This window comes from Ciconia boyciana, chromosome 12 (assembly GCF_034638445.1).
Source record: "Ciconia boyciana chromosome 12, ASM3463844v1, whole genome shotgun sequence".
NCBI lineage: Eukaryota > Metazoa > Chordata > Aves > Ciconiiformes > Ciconiidae > Ciconia > Ciconia boyciana.
In genome coordinates, this window is record NC_132945.1 from 17,195,348 (window position 1) to 17,220,274 (window position 24,927).

A 24,927-nucleotide genomic window follows, 5' to 3' on the forward strand; every position below is an offset into this window, starting at 1 on the left:
CCATGAGGTATATTGTGCTACTTTGGCTAAAAATCCAAAGCCTGCTTGGCCAAGGCATTGAGAGATCAGATGCGGTGAAAAAAAAAAAAAAGAGAGAATGTTGGAAGGTCAGACTGGTTTTGACACATATCAGAAAGTTGTCAGCAATTACCAAACCTGCAGAGATAAAAGAAACATTTTCTATCTGATCCATCAAGAAACAGTGCAAGTCACCAGCCTTCATGCACCAAGTGGTGTCTCTGTATCCAGAATGCTGCTATATATAAACAGCATCATCATAAACAACATATGAACACAGCAATTAGTCATCCTGCCTGGGCATTAAATGTAGATTTGGATTACCTTGCTCAAAACCGAAGGAGAATATGTTAAGTTTATAAGCTTTTTGCTGAAGAAGTGTTCAAGAGCTATCTTGCATTATTTATCTTCAAAAACAATCTTTTAGGTCAAATTTAAAACATAAAGAGGTACCAACAAGGTAAGCAAGGTTTAACTATTGTCTGTGTGAAGGCTTTTTCCACAAGCATCAGTGAGTGCTGGATGGCTGAGTGTCCTTCCATACTCTCTGTTTTAAAGTTAACATCTTCTTGGAACAAAGACAAAGGCGGGATCTCTGGGAAGCCTGTGTGAACACTGGCACCACACCAAGATACCAGATGCCTTTTTTCTTCCCCATATACACAGAGTGACCCCCCTAGTATAGAATGGGCTGTTGTTGCTTGGGAGGAAGCAAAGCGTGTTTGACACAAACAAGATTAAAAGAACAAAAAGAGCAACGCGCTTTCTTGCTCCATTACCAGGCGGGGCTATTGCAAAGTGAAAGTAACGAGTAGCCACTTGGAGAGATCATTTTATTTTTTCCATGTTTTTGGAGGATTTACACACCTTTTGTTAGGGCTTCTCCATGCCACAGAAACCACCACTGCCTACTCTCATTCTTACAGAGAACTATCAGAAATATATGGAAAATACAAAGATGTTATAATAAATGACCCCAAGCCTGAAAGCACTGCACATTAAATATTAGTTGACATAAAATGGGCAAGATTTAGACTCCAGGTGTTTGAATCACTTCAGGGTCCTCGGGATGAAAAAATGATTAGAGGAAAATCTTGCTGAATGTGTGTCTCTGCCTTGATCTGCTTTACACGACAAGTAGGTACAGCACTGTCAGCTCCCGACATCCTCGGAGCCCCAACAGGCCATTACTGCTTTGTGAAGATAAAGCAGAGCATCCTCCCTGAGACACGCAATGGTGCTGATCATTGCAAATGTCAATGCTCCATATTCAGGACAATTTCTGGTGGCCTGGACTAAAGGAACAATGAAAAAGGACACCATGGCAAAGGAAAAGCCTCCACTTGGTGATATTCAGGCAGAGCACAGCAAATGAAGAATGCTACAGCTGTGAACCCGAGGGACCCAGTGTCCAAATGAGGCCCACACAACAAGAAAACACTCCCGAAGACTGCAGTACGATACCTCTTCTGCATCTAATTGAAAAGAGTGTTTCTGTTTAGGACACTGACAGCTGACATTTAGTACTTCGGACACAATTTCCCACCTCTTCCCAGATGAGAATTACTTCAAATGCCGAGGCCTTGGATTCTCCCTTCAAAGGATTTCCAAACGGCTGGAACAAACACAACAGCACCATCCCTCAACGAAAACAAATCAAACAACACTCACAGAGCTCCACCACCCCTGTCGATGTTCACAGCAGCCACCCCCCTGCCCCTCTGCCACCCCGTAAAGCTGAGACTCGGGGGGTTAACCCCTATACCTGAGACAACTCTTGCACAAGAAGTCAAATCACAAAGCAAGGCAGAACCTGAATTCAGGTTTCCACACCACAGTTTTTCACATCATCTTTAAGCCAGAACAACATCAGATCCCTTCTCATGACCTTGGCGTTACGGCATCCACTTCCCCAGACTGCATTTGGCTCTAATTAAACAGCAAATTACAGCAACACTTGTACCAATTACTTCTCACTTGTACAAGTGTGTAATTCTCTTATGCAATGAGAGAATTATCCAGCAGACAGTATAAACATCCTCCACAAGATAAATGCAAAGCAGGAGTGTAAAGTGTAGATAAAGACTTTGTATTTCTTTTCCTTGCTCGGCTGATAACAAATCGTCAGGACGCATATAAAAGAAAAACAACAGAAAAGTGGGAGAGAAATAGCTCTGAATCAGCCACCACGGAAAGCAAGAAACATCTCACCAAAGCTCCTGACCATTGACCACCCTCCTCAGGCGCGCTGCATCATTCAGCCATTCAACATTCACAAACGGTCAAGTGCTTCCGAAATCTCAAATTCTGACAGCTCTTAAGATTACATTTCTTTATGCCCCTGCCAAAGGGCTGCAGAAACGCCATGCTGTTTGGACACATTCCCAGAAGAAGTCTCCTCCAGCAATTAAAAAAATACGTATCTGTATCAGCAGTCTTAATGATTTTTCTGAACTGTACTAGAAAGATGGAGAGTTAGACAGTGCCCGGCAAGCTGGTCCTCTGCACCTGTCCTCCACCCACGGGGAGCAGGGTGGACACATCCCCTGTGGGTCTCTGTTTAAAACCCGCACCCTCCATGCCAGCAGAGGAGAGGAGAGGGGCCTCAGCTTGGCGGTGACGGGGCTGCCCTGCCTGCCCAGGGAGGAGCGGGTTTCACCAACCATCTCCACAATAAACGTGGGTTTAGATCAAGGGTTCGTGGGGACAGAGGTAGGGTGGTGACCCCAACTCACTCACTACCCAGTCCCAGCTCTCGCATGTGTTTAACTCCGTCGGCACACACAGAGCAGCCCTCTGCATCACCAGGACGTTATGGCTGACTGCTCCACGAACCACGGCCACGACCGGATGCCCAAGACCTGGGCTGACAAGTCATCTGTCTGGACAAAGACATTTTCAATTTGCAGCACACTAATTTCATGTCCATCTCACAGCTAGCTCTCCCTTTTCCCTCCAAAGAGGCTGTGCTGTATCACAATTCATTCCAGGCCACTAGCAGATGTCTGAAACTCCTGTACATTACCTTAGGAAAGCCTAATGCTCAATTTCTTTAAAAGACAGGGGAGCAAATGAGTCACTTTACATACCTTGGCAGTCACATACAAGGCAAAGGGTATGTCCAGGAGGAAATAACATCATGAACTGTCAAGGAACGGCTACACCTACCCGTTCAACAAGACTGGGTCCATGCTAAACCTACTGCTTTGAAGACGAAATGGCAAGCATTAATCTCAAGTATTATTTCTGTACTAACGCATGGACACAGAAGTTGGAAACCCATCAAATCACAGACAAAACGCTGCTGCATGCAAATACATTAAAGATGCCTCCTTAGCACGTCTCTAACAAACGCAGAGGTGGCTCAACTCCCTCTGCTCCTCTTCTGGATAATTCTCCGCAGGCACGCCGAGAGCTTTGTGCCGTGCTAGGAAGGCAGGCGAGCATCGGCGGCGGCAGGTGTGCCCATGGGCAGCCAGCAATGACACCGCGGGGGGACCCCTGGGGACAAAGCACACCGGGGACGCGGTGCCAATGTCCGGCAGGGCTCTCACAGCTCCTCGGCGGCACACGGTGCCGGACTGATGACCTTCCCCGCATCACGCACTAATGAGCACGGGATGGCCGTTTCTTTGGGAGGAGAACAGAATCCCTGGAGAGACGAGGACGCCAAGGAGCGCTTCGCCCACTACTGCACCCTGGCCTGGCGAGGGGCCCCCAGCCCAGGGTAAGGGTGCAGGATGAGGCCTCCCCAGCACGGCAGTCCGGCCAGCCCCGGGCTGCGCTGCGGGTCCCTCCGCGGCCGCGGCGGGGCCCAGGGACGGAGGGACCGGCAGGGCAGGCCAGGACTCCCGGGCCCACCCCGGTGCGGGCAGCCCAAGGTCGCCGGGCCGGGCTGCTGCCCCGCAGCCAGCGGGGGGGGACCCCAAACCTTCCCTCCCCCAGGTAACCCCGGCTCCCCTCAGAGCGGCCCCAAAACTCCGATCCCCCGGAGGCCGCCGCCGCCGCCCCGGGCCGAGCCCCGGAGCCCGCGGGAGGCGCCAGGCCGGTGCCCCCGCAGCCCGCGCCCCGCCCGGCGCACCCTGACCCGGCCCGCCCCGGCCCTACCCGCCCCGGCCGGCCGCCCCGGCCATGCCAGGCGCTCCCGCCCGCCGCCCCGGCCATGCCCGGCGCACACGAGGCCGCCGCCGGCGGCGCCCGGCGCCCGCTCCCACCTGCCGCGCCACCTCGGCCGCCGCCATCGCTGCCAGCCCGCCACAGGGCCCGCCCCGGCCGGCCGGGCGGCTCCGGGCGCGCCCACCGCGACGCCGCGCGGGGGGGACCGGCCGCGCCCCTGGCCCTGGCCCCGCCCCGAGCAGCTCCGCGGCCCCCTCCCCCCCCGCCCCGCCCGCCGCCCCCTCGTCCGGCTCGGTCCCGCCGGTCCCGCCGCCGCCCCCCCGCTCCGGGAGGCGCGGGGCTGCCAGTTCCCCCCCCGCGGCCGCCCGTGATGGTGCAGCCCGGGCTGCGGGCGGGGCCGCGGCCACAGTGTGGCGGGGCGCGGGGCACGGCGGGTGCGGGGCCCTGGGGGCGGCTGCGAGCGGGGTCTGGGCGCCCGAGCCCCCGGCCAGCGGCTCCGCAGCCCCCAGAGCCCCTGCCAGGCCCGCGGGCTGCCTGCAGCCCGGCCGCGCCCTGCCCGCCACCGCGGCCTCCCCCGGCCCCTGCCCGCTCCCAGCACGGTGATGGGTTCCCCCGCACCGACTCCTCAGGGCAGGCCCGGGGGGACCCTGCCCGATTGCCCTGTGGCCCCTCCGGTAACACGGGCCGTGCACCTGGCCAGGACCAGGGCAGAGCCGTGCAGCACTGAGCCTGGGGTTTACGGTTTAGGTCTAAGGGCCTGAGGTCTCCCAGCCTCAGTGAATCACTTGCTATTTAAAATAAAACGTCTGTGCGCTTTGCGCGCTTTCCCAGGACGGTTTGTGTTCACCTAGGAACCCGACTGACGGTGGCTGCGCCGATTTCTCCTCCACCGGCAGTAAAGCCCCTTCCCCGGCCCCTCGGTGCAGCCTCAGCTCCCGGCCCGGCAGGATAAGGGCTGGATAAGCCGATCTGCTGCTTTGGGGGTGTAGCTGGTGCCGCTTCTGTTTCCCTTCATTTGATGCCAGCACAAGCATCAAACAAAGGCTGAGAGACAGGAAACTCGGTCCTTACCCAAAGCAAATAACTTTCCCAGCCCCTGGGACCCTCAAGTAAAGCCCCCAAGGTTTTAGCCTGGTCAGAGCTCGCCAGTGCGACCAGTCCCTAATGCAGGCACGACCAGGGTGCCCCTAAATAGGTGCTTTGCTTTGCACTGTAGGTGCCCTCATTCCCCCAAAGCAGCACCTAATTTCCCTCCTTGTTTTCCCCAGCTAACACCCAACAAGTGTTTTAAACTGTTCCCCAGGATCCCATGGCTCTGTGGGTCAGGTTCTCTGCTGCCCGGAGCCCACAGAAGCCACCAACAGCCAGTGACAAAACCAGGCAGCACCAGAAAGGGAGCAAGGGCACAATTATGTTTTCACCACCAGTCATTTGGGCTTTATGGGAAGACGCTGGCTCCCCACGCATCCCAGAAAAACTGGTCCAAGTGGTTGGAGAACGGCAAAGCTCCCTCGAAGGCTGATGACCAGCCCGGGGCAGGTTGGAGCAGGGCTAAAGCTCAGGGAAGGCAAAGAAAAAGGGTTGAAGGGACTGGTGTGGCTCTTAGCTGCCTGACCAGCCACAAAAACACCTGGTGACAGTTCAGTCATGCTATGGGTGTCTGAGGAGTCATGGATAAGAAAAGCCTTGGGAGAAACAGGGCTGCGGGCTTTCAGGGCAGAGGAATTTGTCCTGATTCCTAACAAAATTACGGTACAAACTGCTGGTGGTTGCAGCTGCCAACAACGCCAGGCATGGGGCCTTGCTGGAAAATGAAACACAGCAAGACAGGAAGGCCAAAATGCCGCTGGGCTGAAACATTGGGTGGCAAGGGACCCAAAACACTGCCCCAGGCTGGGTCTCCCTTACAGCACAGAGACCCACCGGCCACCGGGAAAGCGGCCCCGTGGGGCAGTAACCTCGGCCTTCCTGAGCACAGCACCAAGGAAAAGCATTGCAATGGTGGGGGGCAACTGGGGGTTGGGGGGGCTGTAGGGCAAGTGCCTCAGCAAGGCACCCAGGGCTTTGGGGTGCCGCCGGGGCCAGAGGAAGTGTCCCCAGGACCAGTGTTACGGATTTACGCACGCCGGCCACTGTAACAGGGTCCAACCCTCAGATCCCGCTGAGAATGCCAGGTCTGAGTGAAGGTTTCCAATTAGTCTTTTATTAGCTCTTCGGTTACAGCCCGAGCTGGGTGCCTCCGGAGAGGGACCCCTACCCCAATTCACGCCTCTCCATTATGCCCGTACCACCCAGCACCCGATCCCCAGGTCCAATCACTTAATCTGGTCGGTGGTCTCTCGATTTCTTACTGGTTTTCACTGTCGGTGGGCTGGCCGCCTTCTGAAGTTACTTCATTCTCTCGGAATTGTCTCCTTGTTCCTTATCTTCTTAATTCCGCTCGTACCTGCTGAATTCAGTGAGTTCTTTGTTAGCAGCATTAGTTTTATCAAAAGTTTACACTTGGTCAGCTCTTGCAGCCTAAGGCTTCAGCTACTTTAGCTGCTAATGCTAGGCCACTAATGCTAAATGTAACTAATCAGAGAGGAGAATACAGTTAATCAAATTTCTTCTCTAACACCAGCATCGGGCTGTCCAGGACCCCCCAGCCTCTGCCTGCCCGAGCAGTGCCGCATGCTCCCCGCAGCCCTCGCACACACAACCGCTCTCCCTCTGCGATGCCGCAGGCGAGCAGGGCCCAGGGGGGCGGACGGCCGGTGGCTGTGGCCGTGCCCGGCGCTGGCGGCAGACGCAGACGCAGCGTGACCAAAGGTCGCCTGCACCGCCCCGGCAGCACGGCAGCACCGCGGATCCGCCGCCATGCCTGGCGTGCCCTCCCGCCGTGCAGAGTCGGTTCCTCCTTTGCCTAACGCCGGGGCAGGAAGTGTGGGGTGAGAGCTGGGGAGCGCGAGCTGCGAGCTGTGCCCTGCCGGGGAGCGGGCTGCCAGCCAGCCCCGCAGGAGTCACCGCTATGGCCCGGTGGGAGCGGGAGCGGGAGCGGGGCTCGGCGGAGCAGAAGGTAGCTGGCATCGTCCGGACGTTCTCCTTACTGGAAGCCGCCCAGTCCCAAGTGGGGAGCCTAGCCCGCAGCTCCCATCTCTGGCCGGCCGCCACGGGGAGCAGGGAGCGTTTCCATCCCCTGCAGAAGATGGACACCAACAGGAGCGTCAGCAGGAGCAGCCAGAGCCTGGGAAGCTGGGGTAGGACTGCAGGCAGGTTGTCCGTCGGCCCCGGCAGCACCCGGAGGAAGGAGCTGAAGGAAATCCTTCTGCAGAGCAATAGCCCTGGCAGCACCATCCGATTTGCCACCGCTCAGAAGACATCCAATGGCAGCAGTCTCCCTGCAGGGCCACAACAAGAGCAGAAGCCCGAGCAGAGCCCTGAGGTGCTGTCTCTTGCCCTGGATCCCCTGGAGCACGAGTGGCTGCTGACGGTGGCCCAGGGTGATGCGGACAACATCGTCAGGCTGCTGGACCTGGATCCCAGCCTGCTGACCAGGAAAGACTTTGTGACGGGCTTCACCGCTCTCCACTGGCTGGCCAAGCACGGCCACCATGAGAGCTTCATCCAGGTCATCTCCCATGCCCAGAAGAAGGGCTATCCCGTCAACGTGAACATCCCCACGACCAGTGGCGGGCTCACCCCCTTGCACCTGGCCGCCCTGCAGGGACACGAGCTGCTCATCAAAGTGCTGGTGGGAGCTTACGGGGCCGACACCAGCCGCAGGGACCACAACGGGCGCAAGGCTTGGCAGTACCTGAGGGCAGACGCCTCCAGGGAGCTGAAGGAGCTGGCAGGTGCCTTGGAGGAGGACTTGGTCCAGCTGCGCTCTCACAACACCAACAACAACTGTAAGTCATCCAGAGAAGCCAGGGCAGGGCGGGACTGTGTGGACTCCGAGGCTGAGGGGAAAGCCCAGCGCCCCTGGAGACTGTCGACCCTCCGGGACTTTGTCAGACAGGCATTTGCTTTCTTCCAAGAGCGCTGAAGCTCCCCTGGCCCATTCACCTGCAAACCCGCGCTGAATAGCAGCCGGAGGAGCCTGCAGGGAGCTGGGAACTTGGCGAGGGCCGGCACTCAAAATCCTGGCCAAGCAGGGATTAACCCCTTGCACAGGAGCACCGTGGCCACCCCAGGTCTCGCGTGGTCTTTTGGGGCTGTGCTGGTGTGAGTGTGTGTGTGGCAACCATGTCCACCAGGAGCACTGCCTGGGGACAGCCCTTCCAAAAAACTGCCTGTCCCTGGAGGGGGTTTTGCCCCCTGCCCCTGCTGATGGGGACTCCTTGCTGCAGCCCAGCAGAGCCCCACGGTGGGGGCTCACGTGCTGGCCCTGCTGCAGGGAGCTGCTTCTCTGACACCCCGTGTGCCCGTGGGGGGATGCTGAACTGTAGGTGGGTCACGCAGCAACTTGGTGACCCACCTGTAAAATGAGGCCGTCGGCACTGCCCTGGCTCCCAGCAACGCTGTGAGGTTGGACTGGTCATGACGCCTTGGGTGCCTGGATGGAGATGCTGGCAGAATATAATATTTCACAACCATACTCTGAGATGCCAGAGGCCTGACACTGGGCTGATGATGGAGAAGCATCTATGGCTTTAGAAACACCCCCCCCCCCCCAAACACTTTTTTATGTACGCTTCTCTGCCGGCAGGGAGAGCGGGTACAGACAAGCAGACTGTGCCACCAAGCTGCAAACACTTTCCAGCTCCCTGTGAGATCCCCAGATCTCTGCCACATGTGCCTCCTCTGGGTTGCTGTTTGTTTATGACTGATAAAGCTGTTTCTCAGTAAAGTAAGAGCTGGAGTGCCCGTTTTGCCAGAGGAGGTTGGGCCCAGAGAAGTCTTTCAAAGTGCAAGATAAGTCGCCCTGGCAGCCCTTCCCTGGGGACCCCTGTCCAGGGGAGCCTGAGATGCTCAGCCCCGCTGGGGATGGGGGCCGGAGCAGAGCAGGCAGGAGGGATGCCCAGGGTGGTGGCATGCGGTGGCTCCCGCAGGGACTAGAGTCCAGGAGCAGCTCTGGAAAGATGATTCATTGCTCAAAACCATGGAAAAGGTATGAAGGCTGTGAGATTATCTTTGTTGCTACTGTGGTCATGCTCAAAAATGAAACTCTTGAGAAACATCCCTACAGCAGCATAACCCCGCATGTATGTACTGGCAACTGCATTAAAAGGCCAAAGCCTCTGCTCGCCTGTTTGTGTTTTGTTCACCAAATGGAGCTCAGCTGATTTCAACTTGCTTTTCATGTTCTTGAAGGCCAGGGCTGCTTCAAAACATCTTCAGAAAAACAACTGCTCCTTCCTCTTTCTCATCGGCATGAGACCATTTCTATCCCCTTAAATAGCAGTCCCATTTGAGAAGTGACTCTCAGACAGCAGCTGGGGAGTTTCTGTTCCCCATTGCAGAGCGGCAGCCCTTGCAGAGACACCTTGCTTCAGAGGGGAGTCGCGGTTTCTTTCCAGCTGCCTTTCTGGGGGTCTGCAGAGATGACCGAGGGACTCAAGATGATCTCTGGCCTGGCTGAGTGGGTGAATTTGCACCTTGATGCAGAAAGATACACGGTTAACTCCCTCAGAGGAACTGGAGACTGTGGGTTTCACAGACCCTGAGCAAACCCCGTTTATATTCAGATTGTGCTCCGAAATGCTGCTCAGACATGGGAATAGCCCAGTCTGCAGCGGACAATACATGGAAGAACAGCCTCCAGATGAGCAGATAGTGATCCAGTGGCTGGAGAGTGCCCAGTTCAGGTGACTGGGTGGACACATAGTGTCTGGACATCTTTTTAATCACTGAGGTCAGCAGCAGCGACATATAAAACACACTGGGAATGGATTTAATGCCTGATCTACACTGATTTTGTAATGCTTTAACTCTAATAGATTAAAGATTATGGCAACACAGCTTCTTCCAGAACTTCTCTGGCTACATCCATGCCATGGGACAGCAGGCTGGCTTCTAATGAGTCTGGTCATGCCAGCACAAACTCCATGAAAAGCACTGATGTCAGAATGCCTGCAATCTTTAGTTCTGGTAACCGAAGTGCTGTTGATAAGACAGGTGGGTGCATGTCTGACGAAATATTTTTTTACCTGTTAGTCCTCCGTCACCCTTTCGCAGCAGTGTGCTGTCAGGGAGAGGGCGCGGGACTGCTCTTACATCCTCCTCTGAGTAAGGCACAGAGTAAACAGTGGAATTAGTGAGAATTTCCTTGAAGGAGCTGTTTCCTTGGCATTTGTACCTGCAGCTTAGTCACGCTGCACCAGGAAACCTGGACTTCAGTGTTCCATTAGAAAGTAAAATTTAACTGTCAAACGCTATACTTAAATATGACTAAATGATTTTTAGTACTTGCCTCCCCTTGACAGGTAATCAAAACCCCCTAAATGCATCTTTTCCCCCCATCTTTTGGTCATGGGTTTGAAGCTGTATTCTGCTCTGAGGCAAATTAGGCAGGCACTTCAGAAGGAGCAAGACCAGAGCCCTGCTTCTCTGGGTGGTGTTACAACAGACTCATCAATGCCACCCCCTGCCTTGCCTGCCCTGCAAGGGTTCCTCTCCACAGAGCAAAAAGAGGATCTTCAAATCGCAGTACCCTTTCTGCTGCTGTGCGTTGTGTTTGCCCTAAACACCACGCCACTTCCAGCGACCCACCCCTCTGTCTTGTGCGGTTTATTTTCATACCTACAAGGGGGCAGTTGGTTTGGAAATACAGACATGTTTAAAAAATATTCCTCAAGTATACAATCAGCTCTAACTTTGCTTCTTACTCGGAAAACAAAAGCATATCCACCAAAATTAATGGATTAGAATATCCAAATTACTTAGATTTTTTCTTTAAAGCTCCTGTTGATGTCTCACTTATCGTGTGCTAGCCCAGTTCTGCAGAGATCCCTAATCCCCCTCGCAACTCTCACGGGGAAGGAGAGGGCAAAGAGCACTGCCACAGGAACATCAGAAATAATTCAAACCCAGAGGTATTTGTGTTGGTTAAGGTTCTGCAGAAGACTGATTTTAATCCAATTTTAATTTGTACTAAATTTACTTCGTCCTGTCCCTTAACGTCCAATTTGAAAAGCAGATTCAGTCAAATGGGGAAAAATAATATGAGGGGTTATTTTCCAAAGCAGCTCCTTGGTAGAAGCTGTTTCCATCTAATAAAAATAGCACAGTAATAACAGTAATAGGGAGACTATCTAATAAATAAATAGTTCAATCTATTGCTCAGGAAAGCTTTCCCACAAATGCCATGGAGAAAAACTGTCTCTTTCCATTCTCAAGTCCATAAAATTACTTTTTCCCTCCTCAGCCATGTCCTCATAGACACAGTTAAAGAGGAACTCTGCAAGCAGCTTTGCCTGCCAGCGGTGGTGATGGGGAGAGGTAGGGGGCGGTTCGCAAGGCTCCAAGGCTGATCTTCAATTCTCAGCAGTGCTGTTATTTCCTAAACACTTGCTTCAAAGAGAAGAGCATCGAAGACATTTAAAAACATTGGGGTAAAACCGTTTGCAGCACGTGGACCTCTGTTGAAACAACTTTGGCAATGCTGTCTGCTGCTTTCCTGTTGCAGTGACTTACTGCTTCCCCCTGATAACGAAGTAGAAACTAGACTCTTACCACAGGAAAAGAAGCTAGAAGATACCTCTGAAGTGTCCTCAAGCTGGTAAAAATCCCAGCCTTGCTCTCCTGTGCTCACAGAAACCTCCAGCACACCTTAGGAGGGCGAGACTGTCACAAGCTCTGAGCGAGGCATATGTTTGTTATGCATTTACCCATGCTTGGCATATGCTGCTGCCCAGCATTATTTGCTACGAATTGTAATGCGAAGGAGATAAATCTATTTACCTTCAACATGAAAAGCAGCAACACAGAAGGTGTGGCAGCCTGAAGCTTCCTCAGGAAGCTGCCACCCAGGAACTGAGCCACCACAGCAGGCTGAACCCAGAAAACAGCACCAGAGCACTTCGCAGCCCTCAGCTGCGAAGTCAGGATGGGCTTTGCTGCAGCCACATCCAAAACAGGCTCGCACCTTCAGTTGTTTCAGTTGTTTCAGTTGTTTCGAAAACTTCAGTTGTTTCCTGCTGACCAGAGCATCCATCCCTGGCCTGCACTGCAGAAGGGAAAGGAGCAGCAGCCACACCAGCCTTAGTGCTGAGCCACAGCCGCCTCCTCCCCTTCCATGCAAGTAAATAGGGGATGTTTCACAGGCCCCAGCAGAGAATGCCGGTGTCGGGGAGCTGTAGTGCCAACTACTCTGAGTGGTTTAATCCCTTCTTTCGTCTCTCCCCTTTTTTAAATAGTTGCTAACTCTTCCTTTGAGCAACATCTTGAGTTACTACCCTTCTCTGCTGAGAATGTTTTAAATTAAGCTGCACCTGTGGCTGGCATCAAGACCAACTTGATGAAGCCAACACAGAGGTCCAAACAAAACTCAGGTGGTTATTACATATTCTAGGGAACACGCAGACATTACATACTACAGCCTATAGGAATATTGCATTTTGTAGGAGACAAATCTATCCACTGCCCTTGCTGTATTCTTCCATTTCCTCCTCCTTCCCCAGCTCCTAAGTGAAACTTTCTGTCATCTGATTATTCCATTGTACCCACTCCCCAGCCAGGATCTTAACCCCAGGCTCCAAGGGCTGCCCTGCCTCACATCCTACCGGGGAGCAGCGCCCAGTGCTGCAGGCGCAGGGGCCAGACCCATGCAGGGTAAGAACCTGCCACCCTTGGCTCACTGCAGGCGTGAGGCTCCCAAGGAGCCACCTACAGCTAACGCAGGCTGGTGTTCAGGGGCGGCCTTGCCGGTCTGCTGCTCAGGTGCAGGACAGGTAGTCTTGGTATTCAAGGATCATTGATTATTCTCAGCTCCACGTTCTCGCTCCCTGGGCAAGTATTTTTACAGTACTTCTAGGCATGTAACATTTCAGCATTTGCCCAGTACGGTAGTGCCATCATTCATGCTGTTCAACACTTGCAGTTCAGACATGCGCTTCCATTAATAAAAAAAAAAGTTATCTGACTGACCAACAGGCCTAGCTACACTTCACTACGTGGTCTACCCTGGATGTTCAAAAGAGTCATGTGGAAGGTAAGGGGGGACTCGAGAATCTGCAGCTGCAACAGAAGCCAGCTGTAGGGAACATGCATGCATCCAACGTGTAAGCATAATGTAAGAGAGGGTGGTGACTGGAGGTTGACTTGGTTTAGCAAAAGGCTTTGTTAGTTTGGATCTCAGCGTGCTTTGCTTTCCAGCCCCATAAAATGCATCCGGCGGCTATACAGACACATCTTTAGCAAATTCGGACAATGCTGCTTACTTTTCACAGTAACATTTCATAAATCTACCAGAAATGTAATCCAGAGGCTTCCCTGGGGTTAAGTAGTAAGAGGCTGACACTCCAAACAGAGTTACTGTAGCCACAGTGGTCTATGGATCATAAAGTGAAGTCTGCCTTTTTCACACCTGCCTCTAGAAGACTATTTTTTTAAAAGTTCGTCTAATAAAAGATTTTCTTCAAGTTAACTCCTCTAAAATCAGTTTTGATTTTTACCTTTTCTTTAAAAAACTGGTACACTTTGCTCTCAAAGGTTTACAGTAAGTGAAAAGGAAGACACAGCCTACTCCAGCTGAAAAGAGCTGACAAGGTTTCTCACTCAATGAGATTATATTCACAGTACTGTTAGTTTTTATTCTCCATCACTATCCTGCCATATATATATAGGAAATAATTTCAACCAAGTCATTCAGGTCCATATTTATTAGTAAGCCTGTACACTGTCAATACTCATGATGATGCCTGAAAGAAAGAACACTAATAGGACACAGTCTTCATGTTTCAGATGCAAATTATTTCAGGATTTTCCCAGTTAATATCAATATCCCAGACCAGCTTATAACAAAAACCCCCAGAAACATTGGGGGTTGCAGTCCAGCACTACAGAAGGAATCACTTGGGGGTCCCCGAAGAGCGTACAGGGTGTATCAATCTGACGCAGAAAGACACGTGTTATTAGAGTTCCCAGGAGACAGTCTCTCTTACAAGCCCAGTTTGGTCCTTCTCCAGTGTCTCCTTTTGGAATTGTACCTAAGACAAAAGCAGTGTAAATTAGCAAAGTGCACACACACATTTGAGGATCCAGGTGGACTGAAACCACCTTGAATTAGCTCAACAGTAAAGGACTGAGATCTTTATTACGTGCTATAATGGCAAGCTGCCAACAATAATCAGCTGTGTACTTATTTTTTAAAATTTCCATCTCTGTTTACTTTCTTCATTCACTAATCAACTAGCACATTACTGCAACAGAATCTAAACCTCAAAGAGATAAAGACGCCTGCAGAGAGATGCATCAGCACCGGCGTGTGAATGTCCTACCTCCTCTTTTGGAGACAAGACCTGTGATCTTGTACTGATTGTCCAATGATAATGAAAACTACCTCTTGAATGTAGTTCATAGTCTAACACAAAACATATTTTTGTTCAAAATATGCAAGCAGAGCAGCATACGGAAAAGGCCTTCTTCCAGGAAATTATATACATTTATGAGTACGTACTTGTACATGTTAAGAACAGACAGTTTCACCACCGTATAGGTGAAACCGAAGACAGCATTAACAGAGTTACTCTCAGCAGGAAAATGGCAGTACTCCCACAGAATGAAGCACTGTAATTGCAGCCTGCTTTAGCACACAGTTTGGATAAAACTGATGACCAAGGTACTGAAGTGCTGCAAGACAAAAATTCATGATTTTGCCCCATGATAAAGTATTTCAAAGCACTGCACTTTAGCTAAAACAGAACCCCGTTGTAAGTCGGTATCTGGAAGACAAGAATACAGTCTGGGGCACACAACACTGATTTTTCCTTGAAAGAAACAAGTTAGGAGAAGTAACAGGAACAGAACCTGGCGATTCTGTGCCATTTCACTGCCTGAGCCAGACGCTGCCACTGCCACTCTCCTCACTACCTAGGACAAAAAATGATCTGAGAGAAAGAATCCTGTTCCCTTGAAAAGTCTAGACAAGGGACTATGAGACAAGAAGCTAGCTGCACAGCACGAGTGACCGAGCTACACTGGTTGAAGCTTTTAATCCAGAGGGCCCAGATGTGTACCACCTTCTGCATGCCTCACATTTACCTAGTATTCTACAGTACTCTCTTACTGCATTTTCCTAAATACAATGCTTGAAAACAAACACTATGGGCAAACAAAAAGGAACTGTTGTAAATTAATTCTGCAGTCACGTGCCAAGGATCTTATACTAGCAATTTTATCTCCCATACACCCGAGCAGCCCTTTGCTCCCTTACGCACAATCTCCTGTATCTCAGAACACCCATGCTCAGTAAGGTACTGTTCCTTGAAAATGCAGGAACTCAGAGGGACAGCTGTGAGAGACGGGAAGGGTGTTGGGAAAAGGAATGTCAGAAGCGGAGAAACCACCAGGGTACAAATTCTGGAAGAAATTATCCACACGTACAGTGCATGCTTTCAGTTTCAACGTGCCTCCACTGAATACCTGCGGATACTTGCAGAGCGCTGGAAGGAACCGAACTGCTACAGAAGGAAATGGCATGGAAGCTCCACGCTGCCTCAAGAAAACACAACGGGACGACGGTATCGGGTAGAGTTGTAGATCTGCACTAGCATACTTGTATGGTATTCACGGCCACAAAACTGCACTTTTGCTTGCATAAACGCTTTTACACAACCAGCTTCTGACTTCAGCCCATACCGCACAGGCAGCCTGATTTAGAGCCTGTGCGGCTGCAGGCTGCAGCTCCTCAGAAAGCAACAGCCGATATTACCTGATCTTATTGCCCGTTTTCATGCGAATCCATTGCGGGATAGGCCGGTTCTGCTTCTGCTTCTTGGCAAGGAAGCGCTTGATCTTGAACGTCTTGTGAGACGACTGGAAGAGAGAACAGCCGTTAGTCCCGCACGGCAGCCCCCGCACAGCCCCCGGCTCGCAGCCGGCGGAGGGCAGCTCCGCCGGGCCCGGGCCGGCCCCACCGCAGGAACTCAGCCGCGCCAGCGCGGGCGGGAGGCCCCGCAGAGCCAGGCACCGGCACCGGCACCGGCACCGCCCCCGCGGTGAGGCGGCCGGGGGGCCGCAAGGCCTCAGCGAGGCGGGGAAGCTGCACCCGGGGCCCTCCCCCTCCGCCGCGGCCGTTCCGCCCCGCCACCCCCCGCGGCCTGCCCGCCGGGAATCCCGAGCTAGCCCGCGGCGGCGAGAGGGCTCGGGGTGTCGCGGTACGGCGGCGGATGGCGGCCGATGGCCTCACCATAGCGCCGAGCTGCCTGGCGTCCCGGCGATGGCGGCGGCGGAAGAGACGGAAGGGGCGGAGGGAAGCGGCGAGAGAGGCGGGGGCAGCGCGGGCTGCGCGGCCACAGCACCCCCTGGCGGCCCGGCGGGCCCGCCCCGGCGCAGACGGAGCTCAGTGAGGGACGGCGGCGGCACGAGTTTCTGCGAGTTTATTGGTTTTAGTACAAAATAGCTATGGCTAAAATTCGCTAGCTTAGGAGGAGCTGCTACTGGTGAAGTCTCTTTCTGGGCTGTAAAACAATACTTCAGGTTATGAGGGAAGATGAAGCAGTACCGAGAGGGCAGAGGTCAGGAAACAGTTCAGACTCTAAAGAAGGGAGAACGCTGGAAAAGAACAGGATGCTCAAACCAGCTACCTCTGATTAAAAAATAAGCATTTCAATGTAGGTAGACTTTACATGAGAATTTGTCAAGAAGTATTCCAATATTAAGCCAGCTTATTCATACACTCCAACTTAGTTACTTTGTCCAGAAAACCACAGAAAAGGTCTCTCCCTCCCCAACATTATTACTGCAATGCCAGATGTCCTCCTCTTTATGTGCCAGAGGGGTCCTCCTGTTCACTGGTACCTCAACAACCCCAGCCTGCATACCTGTCTCGGTGCTAGACTGACATAATTTAGCTATCATTGCCTCAGGTAGGAGCACCACACGACATAGCAACACCTCTGTTAACTCCGGGCAACTTCAAGCTTGCTCAGCTTAAGTGCGTCAAACACTGGCTCTGATCGCTTTACAGTAAAGCTCTGGCTTTAGATCCAGGTGTCATCTCCTGACCGCATGACTCATTTATTATTGTACTTAAGGCCATATAGTCTTTCTAGTTTGCAAAGATTCTCTTCTCTGTTGTAGTTAGATGCTGGAAAAATAAATTCAAATAACTGAAAATACAATGAGAACACATTTCAAATTCTGAATCTACAGCTGACGTTCTTTAACCAGAAACATCCAACAGCACAATGCCCCCTTTTCTTCCTTTGTTCCTTCTTCGCTTCGAAGGCACTTCTGGATTGCGTAGTACATGCTCTTTGGCTGCACAGACAGTCAGAACACATAAGGCTTGCACGCTAGTCACTCCTCTTCCTTCATATTACTGGTCTCACTCTCTTGTTTCTTGTCCGCTCCCTGATCTGTGGGCTTTGCAGCACTGTCTTCATACTGACACAATCTGCTTCGGCTTCGGGCTCCTGGCTGGTACAGCTGCATTGCTGGACGATCCTGAAATAAATCAAAACTATTTAGACTCTTTCATAGCCCCATGCTATCATGGTTATTATGGCATCAGCAATACTAGAAATGGCTCAAATTCAAACTTTTCAAGGTGTTCCAAATTAACTTATTCCACCATGGTGGCAACGTAACTTCAACTGTCTCAAATCAAGGTTGTCTCTGTTGTAAGGCAACATCCCTGTTCGAGCCACAAAGAACACTGCACATAGTTGAAGTTATTTGTAAAGAGTTTCCTTTGAGTTATTTGTAAAGAGTTTCCTCTTGAGAAGGGTTCAGCTCACCCTGTCTCAGAATAGAGGCCAACTTCAAAGCTTCCTCAAAGCCTTTAGTTTCATTTGTACCCGATAATGCCTTCAGTGACATGGAAAACTTGCATACTGATGCTGCAAAACCAGATTTGCAGAGTATATAAAACTGAACTCAATACATTATTTCTTCAGTCCACAGGAGATCTTCTGTCATATTCTGCATGTAGCAGTCTTATCCCTGTTTTGGAGGAACCTGTTCAATCACTCTCCCACTTCAAGATATATTTTCAGGCACGTATAGCATCAGCACAGATACAGGTAGATTACTGATGCTCTACCGACACTTTAAAGATACAGCCTATGGCATAAGTCAGCAAATGAAAAGGGATCACTGTCTTTACAATTTAGCCCAAGGTATCTTGGCTTAATTCCTATACAGTGACAAGATATCGCAAACAGTTTAGCAAAGTTCAGTGGACAAACAGGCAAGCTTTCTAACAATGGCAGAGTTTGTTACCAGAACAGGGAAAAGTTTCAACAGAGAAACCACATAGTTCTTTCCTTAAAGTGCTTTTATCCTGAAACCCACAAACTGGTCCTATGAATCAACACATGAATTTAAAGAAATCCAGCACCTTGTTTCTGATACGATCCCTCTTAATTGTATCCTCTTTTTTATCGTCTTTGGCTACTTTCTCAGATTTGTCCGTGCTGCTGGTAAAGTCTGTAAGATCACTTTTCTTTCCCTTTTCTCTGAGTAAGTCTCTCTCCTTTTTCACCTCTTCCTCTTTTCTTCTAAAAACCTTCTCTTTCTCAAAGCGCTCTTTCTGCCTCCGACGCTCCTCTTCTTGGCGTCTCAGCTTCTCCCTCTGTGCTCTCTCATATTCTCTGTCTCTTTCAAAATCTCTATCTCGGTCCCTGTAGTCCTTTACACACTCATCTTCTGATCTGTATGAAAACAAAACTGAAAATTAAGCTCAAAAGATTCATCAAACAGAGCTGGGAGATCAATGTAATACTGGTGGAAATTTGCAATACGAAGACGACAGACTGGTAGGTTCTAGGGAGCTTTTGGGAAGCTGTAATAACCTGAGTCATGCATGATAACCAGAGATGACACTGATTACTAGCATTTCCTAGCCTTCTACTCACATAGCGGGCTGAGTCTCCTCTGGCTTTGGAAAACACCTAAATTTCTCTGTCTCATCTCTATTTCTCACATGGCAGAACTGAACCTTGCACAGATCACGGACCTGTTGAGAATGACACTTTCCACTTTGACCTTTTACAAGACTTAAAGGGACTAGCAACTGGAGTACACCGCTCCTCTTGCCATGGTTATAATTCTCCCATTGCAAGGACAGTGCTCACAGCCTGTTGTAGGCTGTTGAAGCCCTACACCTGGGCTTCTTTTGCTGAGTTCCTACTGTGAGTTGCAAAAATATTAAAATTTGTCCACTAGTGAAGAATTGTCAGGTAATTCACACAGCTTTCTGTAATCATGGGGATGTGCACTGCCACAGAGAACACATCCCATGCCTCATGTCAGAAAAATAATCTGAAAGGAATTTCAAAACATGGTCATGGCAGAGCTGCCTAAGCCTCAGTACGATCAGGAAACAAGATATATATACATATATATATATTTATAGCAAGTACTAGAATACTTTTTTGCCTTCTCTTCTTTTGTCTCCCCATCAGATCGTTTGGCAGATGCACTACTCGCATTTTTTTCCTCCCTCAGAGTCTCTTTTTCCAGTTTCTTGGATTTTTCTTTTTTCTCCAAGTCTTTTTCATCTTTTTCAGGCTTCTTAAGTAGCTACAAAGAAAACAGAAGTCTCAACTAAAAAGCTCACTCTAACACATATTGTCTGGCACAACACCAACATTGCATCAAAGGAACCACAGTCCAGTAAGAAACAAACATTAAAGTAATGTTACTGCAAATCATAGTATTTCTAAAAGCTGGAGTGTATGAGTAAGCATAATCCACAGAGCAGACTAGGATTTTTCTCCTAAACCAGGCCATTTTAGAAAGCTTCAAAATAGTCTCCATTCCATAGTGAATTCATGATTCTGTTTACCACAGCATGTACAACAGTCACATGACAAAAGCTTTAAATATTACTATGAAGCATTACAGCATGTAAACCTTTACAATGCCTAATATTGAATATTACAAAAAAGTGGTAATTTACTAACATCAAACTCATGTGATTCTTCACACAATGCTCAAAACACATTTTGAGAGACTGATATACAAATAATAGGGGAAGGGAGTGTAACAGTTTATAATAAAGAACTGTTCTAGACCTTAATCTTTGGTTCTTCTTTTGATCTGTCTCTTTCTTTTTCTGGGCATCTGTCTACTTTCTTCAGTTTTTCTGCTTCTTTTCTCTTCCTTCTCTCCTCTTCTTTCCATTTTCTTCTTTCTTCTTCTCTTTGTCTTTTTCTTTCCAATTCTCTCCTCCTCCTCTCCTCTCTTTTTTCTTCTCTCAGTCTCTGTGTGTGTAAAAGCAGAGAGAAATAGTGTATTTCCACACTAGAAAACATCCCTTTAAGCCCAACAAGATACCCTGCCAAAGTGATAAAGTATTTCATCACCAAATAACTCACCTCAAAACTGCCCCTATTATAAAAGAAAAAAAAAAAGTCCTGTTGTCTCTATTGTTCTGTTGTGAACCTGAACATGTTACAGCAGCATTTCTTTTTTTTCCCTCACTCATAAGCCTTGATTTGTTCTGTCTTAAAAAAAGCCCAAACACAACATTAGCCTCAGCCTTTATCATTCTAATTTTAAATAAATCTGCCCCAGCTGTGATCTTCTGCATTGCTAAAAATTAAAATGAGCTTATGTGCTAGGAGAAAGATCATCTACAAGGACCTCAGCCATAACTGCATTAAAAATGAAAGCATTAAATGGAATCTGGTTTGGCAGTGCCACAGAGATGTTTAGCTGTCACCAGAGTGCACATAAAGCACCACCATTCCTACAAAGGCCAGCGTTCTAGTAGTTTAAAATATGTGAACCAGATGTTAACAAGGAAGTTGGGTCAAAACCTGCTTCTTCAAAAGAAAGGGCAGAAACATATCAATATACACATTGCAATATACACACCCATGCTTTAAATGAGCAAGTTGTACTTGCAAACAACAAGAAAATTCTTGAGATAAGTCTTACCTGTTTATTTTTCAAGAAGTTCAATAAAGGAGTAGTCTTTTTAGCTAAAGAATATATAAAAACAGATGTAAACCATTTGCCTTATCCCATACTGCAATACCTACAACAAAACCCTACATGAAATGAAGAAGCCTTATGGATTATCCAGCCTACCTCCTCTCACATACAGCAGTGAAACAAGTATTCCAATCCTATCCCTGAACAGTGGCAACTATTAGGATTCTATAAGCTTCAGGACACTAATACGATATCCAGTACACCTATCTATAAAGGGATATTCAGTATGCATTAGGCTTTTCCCAGATTCTCTCACTTTAGAAAGCTTTGAAAGAGATATCTGTAACATGCTTAAAAAGAGAGTCTTCTAGTCATTTTTGTGGTATTTTACCCAATCACAGTAACTCTTAACTTGTGCCTGCATGGAACATCACTGCTCACAGCATTTTGCATTAAACATCACTGCATCTCACTGAAATGCCGCCAATCCACAGCCTAGTCTGGCTAACAAACATCTGAATAGCAGCCTAAAACAGGAAGGGTATCATATAAAACTTTTTAAACCTAGAGAAGAATTTAGAGCTTGGGAGCAAAATAAAATACACTGAATAATATTAGCCTAAAGGTTTAACAAACACCAAGCAAGCACACAAAAGAATTCAGTCTCCTCCAGGTTGAGAAATCACAGCTTCAAATTACATCACATGCATTTCTTTGTGCTCTAGGAAAATGTAACTATAGTACATAGATTTCCATACCTATTAGCTCTTTGTTTCTTGCCTCTATTTCCTCCAACAAAGTTTCAGGAGTGGAGGTTAATTTTTCATCATCTGCACTGTAACTTTCCAAAAACTTCTTGTACTCTGGATCTATGGGGGCGGGGGGAGGGAAAAAAAAAAGGGAAAAGAGATATACTGTAGCATGAAAATAATTTGCATTGCACACTGATGAAAGTCTGGGTTAGATTGCATAAGTTGTTTTGTTTATATGTCACCTTTTCATATGTTGGCAGCTCTCAAATGAGCTGCTGCATTATGTTTGTCTAGGACAATCATATTTCATAGATTTGCAGCTGACAAAGCTGTGCTAATAAGCTTCAGATATAATTAAGCAAACATTCTATTGATAAACTACAGTGTCACAGTAAAAACATTCAAATTACTGCTAGGACTTTCAAGTCAACACATGCAAAAAAAACTAGCTAGCTGTTATACCATCTTCGATAGTTCCAGTTTTGGCATCCTTTTTCTTACTCTTCTTTTTTGCAGCTTTCTGGAAAGGTGCAAACTCAACTATGGCAGCATATTCCTGTCCTGTTAAGAGGAGAGGGGAAAAATACATTAAAATAGAGATGAAACAGATATAAAATAGAGTATATTGTCCATGCCTAATGCAGGAAGATAAGGCTCGCAAGAAATATGCAATACTAGAAGAGACTACTTGGACAGCATAAAACAATCTTGTATTTTGAAAGCCATTTAATAAGAAAACATTTGAGAGACAGCAGAATTCATGACTCTCACTATGTTAACAAAACAGTAAATTCACAGACTCACAACAAGAGGAAATACAAGACTTAAGGCTGACCATAACTGTCAGTTCAGCCACCTCAGCTACACCACACCATGTAACATCCTCATCCTACAGACTATACATTCATTGTGCAAGTAGAAGAGAGTATTTTCAGTTAATGAAACTGAGGCAAATCTCAATTTTCGGCAAAAAACAATAGAATACCACACATTACAGGCAGGCTTTAAAGTTTTCTCTTTTGACAAGAATGCTACATTTATAGGTGCATAAATCCAATATTGCTGTGGGGTATGGCAAACACAGTGTGCTGTTACACTGCAAACCAGCTTATTTAAAAGATCTAGGTGCTATTAGAACCTTGTCATCCAACCCTCCTACTAGGCGTTATTAGAACCCTCCTAAATAAGGAAGAATCTTGTGGACAGAGCTTTGTGTCACACAAAACACCTGGCTGGATGAAACCTAAAATGTGTACTTGAAACAAAGTTCAAGGTGAACTCCTTAGCCTACTGAAGCCAACAGGAAGACTCTTGTTAAAGCTTTTGCTAAATATGTAAATTTAAGGTCTATCAATGAGAGACTACCAACTTTTAGTGCTACCCAATGTAAGCATTTTGAAATGCAAAATTTAAAAACATGAGATGTACTGAATATCTAACCTGTATTCAGAAAAGAGATAAGTACTTGGGTGTTTAACCAATGAATTAAACAAGATATTCATTTCCTACAGATGAACGTCTCCAGAGAGCAGCCACTTTCACAACTTAGACTGCAAGGAACAAGCTGTTCCTTTTACTGAATCAAGATTACAGTTGTAAATTGGAACAAGTAGTAATCTGAATTAAAAACTGACCAAAAAATAAGTCACACTGTTAGAAGCATACAGAACAGGTGAGGGGAGTAGCAGAGGGTAGCATCATTAACCCCAGCTTCATTCAGTTTGGACAGCGACACCACCTACTCACTTTCACTTTTCAGACTTTATACTCAGGTATGACAACGCACATATTAACCTCGGTAACACAGCAACTGATTTTACATTGATACCACTACTGCCTTGATGTACGCTTAGCTGGGTTTTTACATGTAATATACAAAATCAATTTAGAAACACACAAAATCAATTTAGATTGGTTTCCACAAAGCACAAGTACATTTTCTTTGTTCTTTGAAATACTGCGTGACATTCGTTTAGGGCACTAAAGCCAAACAAATCAGAAGCGGCATGTTAGGCTGCTCATTCACATCCCTCTAAAATTCAACCGGCACACTGCACACACACACACACACCAGGAAAGATGTAAACATACAGCCCAGCGCCGTTCACTTGCCTTTGTGGTCGACGAAAACATAGCCATCAAACCGATCCCTGAAGAGGACTATGTCTTCCTGGTTTTTAAAGTTGATATAGGCTCTCGAGAACATGTGAGGGTACAAGCTGCGGAAAGACAAGACCGAGAGAGCAGAGCTGACTAGGCGGCGGCGCCTCGGGGGGCCTGGCCGGCGGCAGCGGCGGCTCCCGGGAGCCGCCCGGGCGGGGCCGGCGGCCGTACCTGGAGTCGTTGGCGAAGAACTCGAAGTAGTCGTGCTCGGGCAGGGGCTGGAGGTGCTCCTCCAGCTGCTCCTTCGTCAGGCTGGGCGGCAGCCGGCGGATCACCACCTGCGGCACGGCGACGGCGGTTAGGGCGGCCCGCGGCGCCGGGGAGTAGGTCGTCGCCGCCGCCGCCGCCCCCCCATCCCCCCGGGCGGCCCCGGCCCCTCCCCCCGCGACGGCCGCCGCGCGAGGCCCGTTACGGCGGGCGGGGGGCCCACACCGGGCAGCGCGCAGGCCCCACCTTGCTGAGCGCCTCCTTCTTGTCCTTGGGCCGCTCGAGGCGGTCGAGCTCGGCGCCGCCGGCCCTGCCATCCGAGCCGGCGGCGGGCCCGGGCCCCGTCCCCGTCCCCAGCAGGGCCCCCGGCCCGGCGGCGGGCCCGCGCCGCTCCTTGGGCCTGGCGTTTTCCTTGTCCTCCTTCATCCCGGCCGCGGGACAGCGCCGCGCGCCCCCACGCGCCCATTGGCCGCCGCGCCTCTCGCGCGACTGCGCCTTAAAGGGCCACGAGCCGCGCCCTCGGCCGAGGCCTCCCCGCCCCGGGCCCGCCGGACTACGGCTCCCGGCATGCCCCGGGCCCGCCGGACTACGGCTCCCGGCATGCCCCCGGCGGGGCCCGCGGCCCCCCGGCACCGCCCGCACC

At 49.6% G+C, this 24,927-nt stretch overlaps 4 protein-coding genes and 1 non-coding gene across 11 annotated transcripts in view; 1 reads left to right on the plus strand and 4 right to left on the minus strand.

Annotated features, from left to right (window-relative positions):
- The window catches only part of SEPTIN6 (septin 6), a 32,392-nt gene extending 28,049 nt beyond the window's left edge, over nt 1-4,343 (minus strand). For all 7 annotated transcript variants that reach the window (XM_072876941.1, XM_072876939.1, XM_072876943.1 and 4 more), the window contains exon 1: nt 4,233-4,343. In XM_072876941.1, coding sequence (XP_072733042.1) covers nt 4,233-4,259 — 27 coding nt within the window. In that variant the 5' untranslated portion in view covers nt 4,260-4,343. The remainder of the gene's footprint in view (nt 1-4,232) is intronic.
- Nucleotides 4,344-7,144: 2,801 nt separating this feature from the next.
- SOWAHD (sosondowah ankyrin repeat domain family member D) lies at nt 7,145-8,321 on the plus strand. The gene has a single exon (XM_072876970.1). It carries the CDS (start codon nt 7,145-7,147, stop codon nt 8,159-8,161), a length of 1,017 nt encoding a protein of 338 aa, XP_072733071.1. The 3' UTR covers nt 8,162-8,321.
- Nucleotides 8,322-13,922: 5,601 nt separating this feature from the next.
- Nucleotides 13,923-16,604, minus strand: RPL39 (ribosomal protein L39). The gene is made up of 3 exons (XM_072877084.1): nt 16,466-16,604; nt 15,989-16,092; nt 13,923-14,264 (listed from the first exon to the last, which is right to left on the minus strand). Exons 1-3 carry the CDS (start codon nt 16,466-16,468, stop codon nt 14,216-14,218), a joined length of 156 nt encoding a protein of 51 aa, XP_072733185.1. The 5' UTR covers nt 16,469-16,604; the 3' UTR covers nt 13,923-14,215.
- On the minus strand, nt 14,733-14,864 carry LOC140658766 (small nucleolar RNA SNORA69). Its single transcript, XR_012044863.1, has one exon. It is a non-coding gene; the product is annotated as a small nucleolar RNA SNORA69 (small nucleolar RNA).
- Nucleotides 16,605-16,640: 36 nt separating the features above from the next.
- UPF3B (UPF3B regulator of nonsense mediated mRNA decay) lies at nt 16,641-24,860 on the minus strand. The gene is made up of 10 exons (XM_072877081.1): nt 24,531-24,860; nt 24,249-24,355; nt 24,027-24,133; nt 22,377-22,475; nt 21,921-22,031; nt 21,166-21,209; nt 20,298-20,486; nt 19,652-19,803; nt 18,620-18,932; nt 16,641-17,724 (listed from the first exon to the last, which is right to left on the minus strand). Exons 1-10 carry the CDS (start codon nt 24,708-24,710, stop codon nt 17,578-17,580), a joined length of 1,449 nt encoding a protein of 482 aa, XP_072733182.1. The 5' UTR covers nt 24,711-24,860; the 3' UTR covers nt 16,641-17,577.
- Nucleotides 24,861-24,927: the final 67 nt, after the last annotated feature.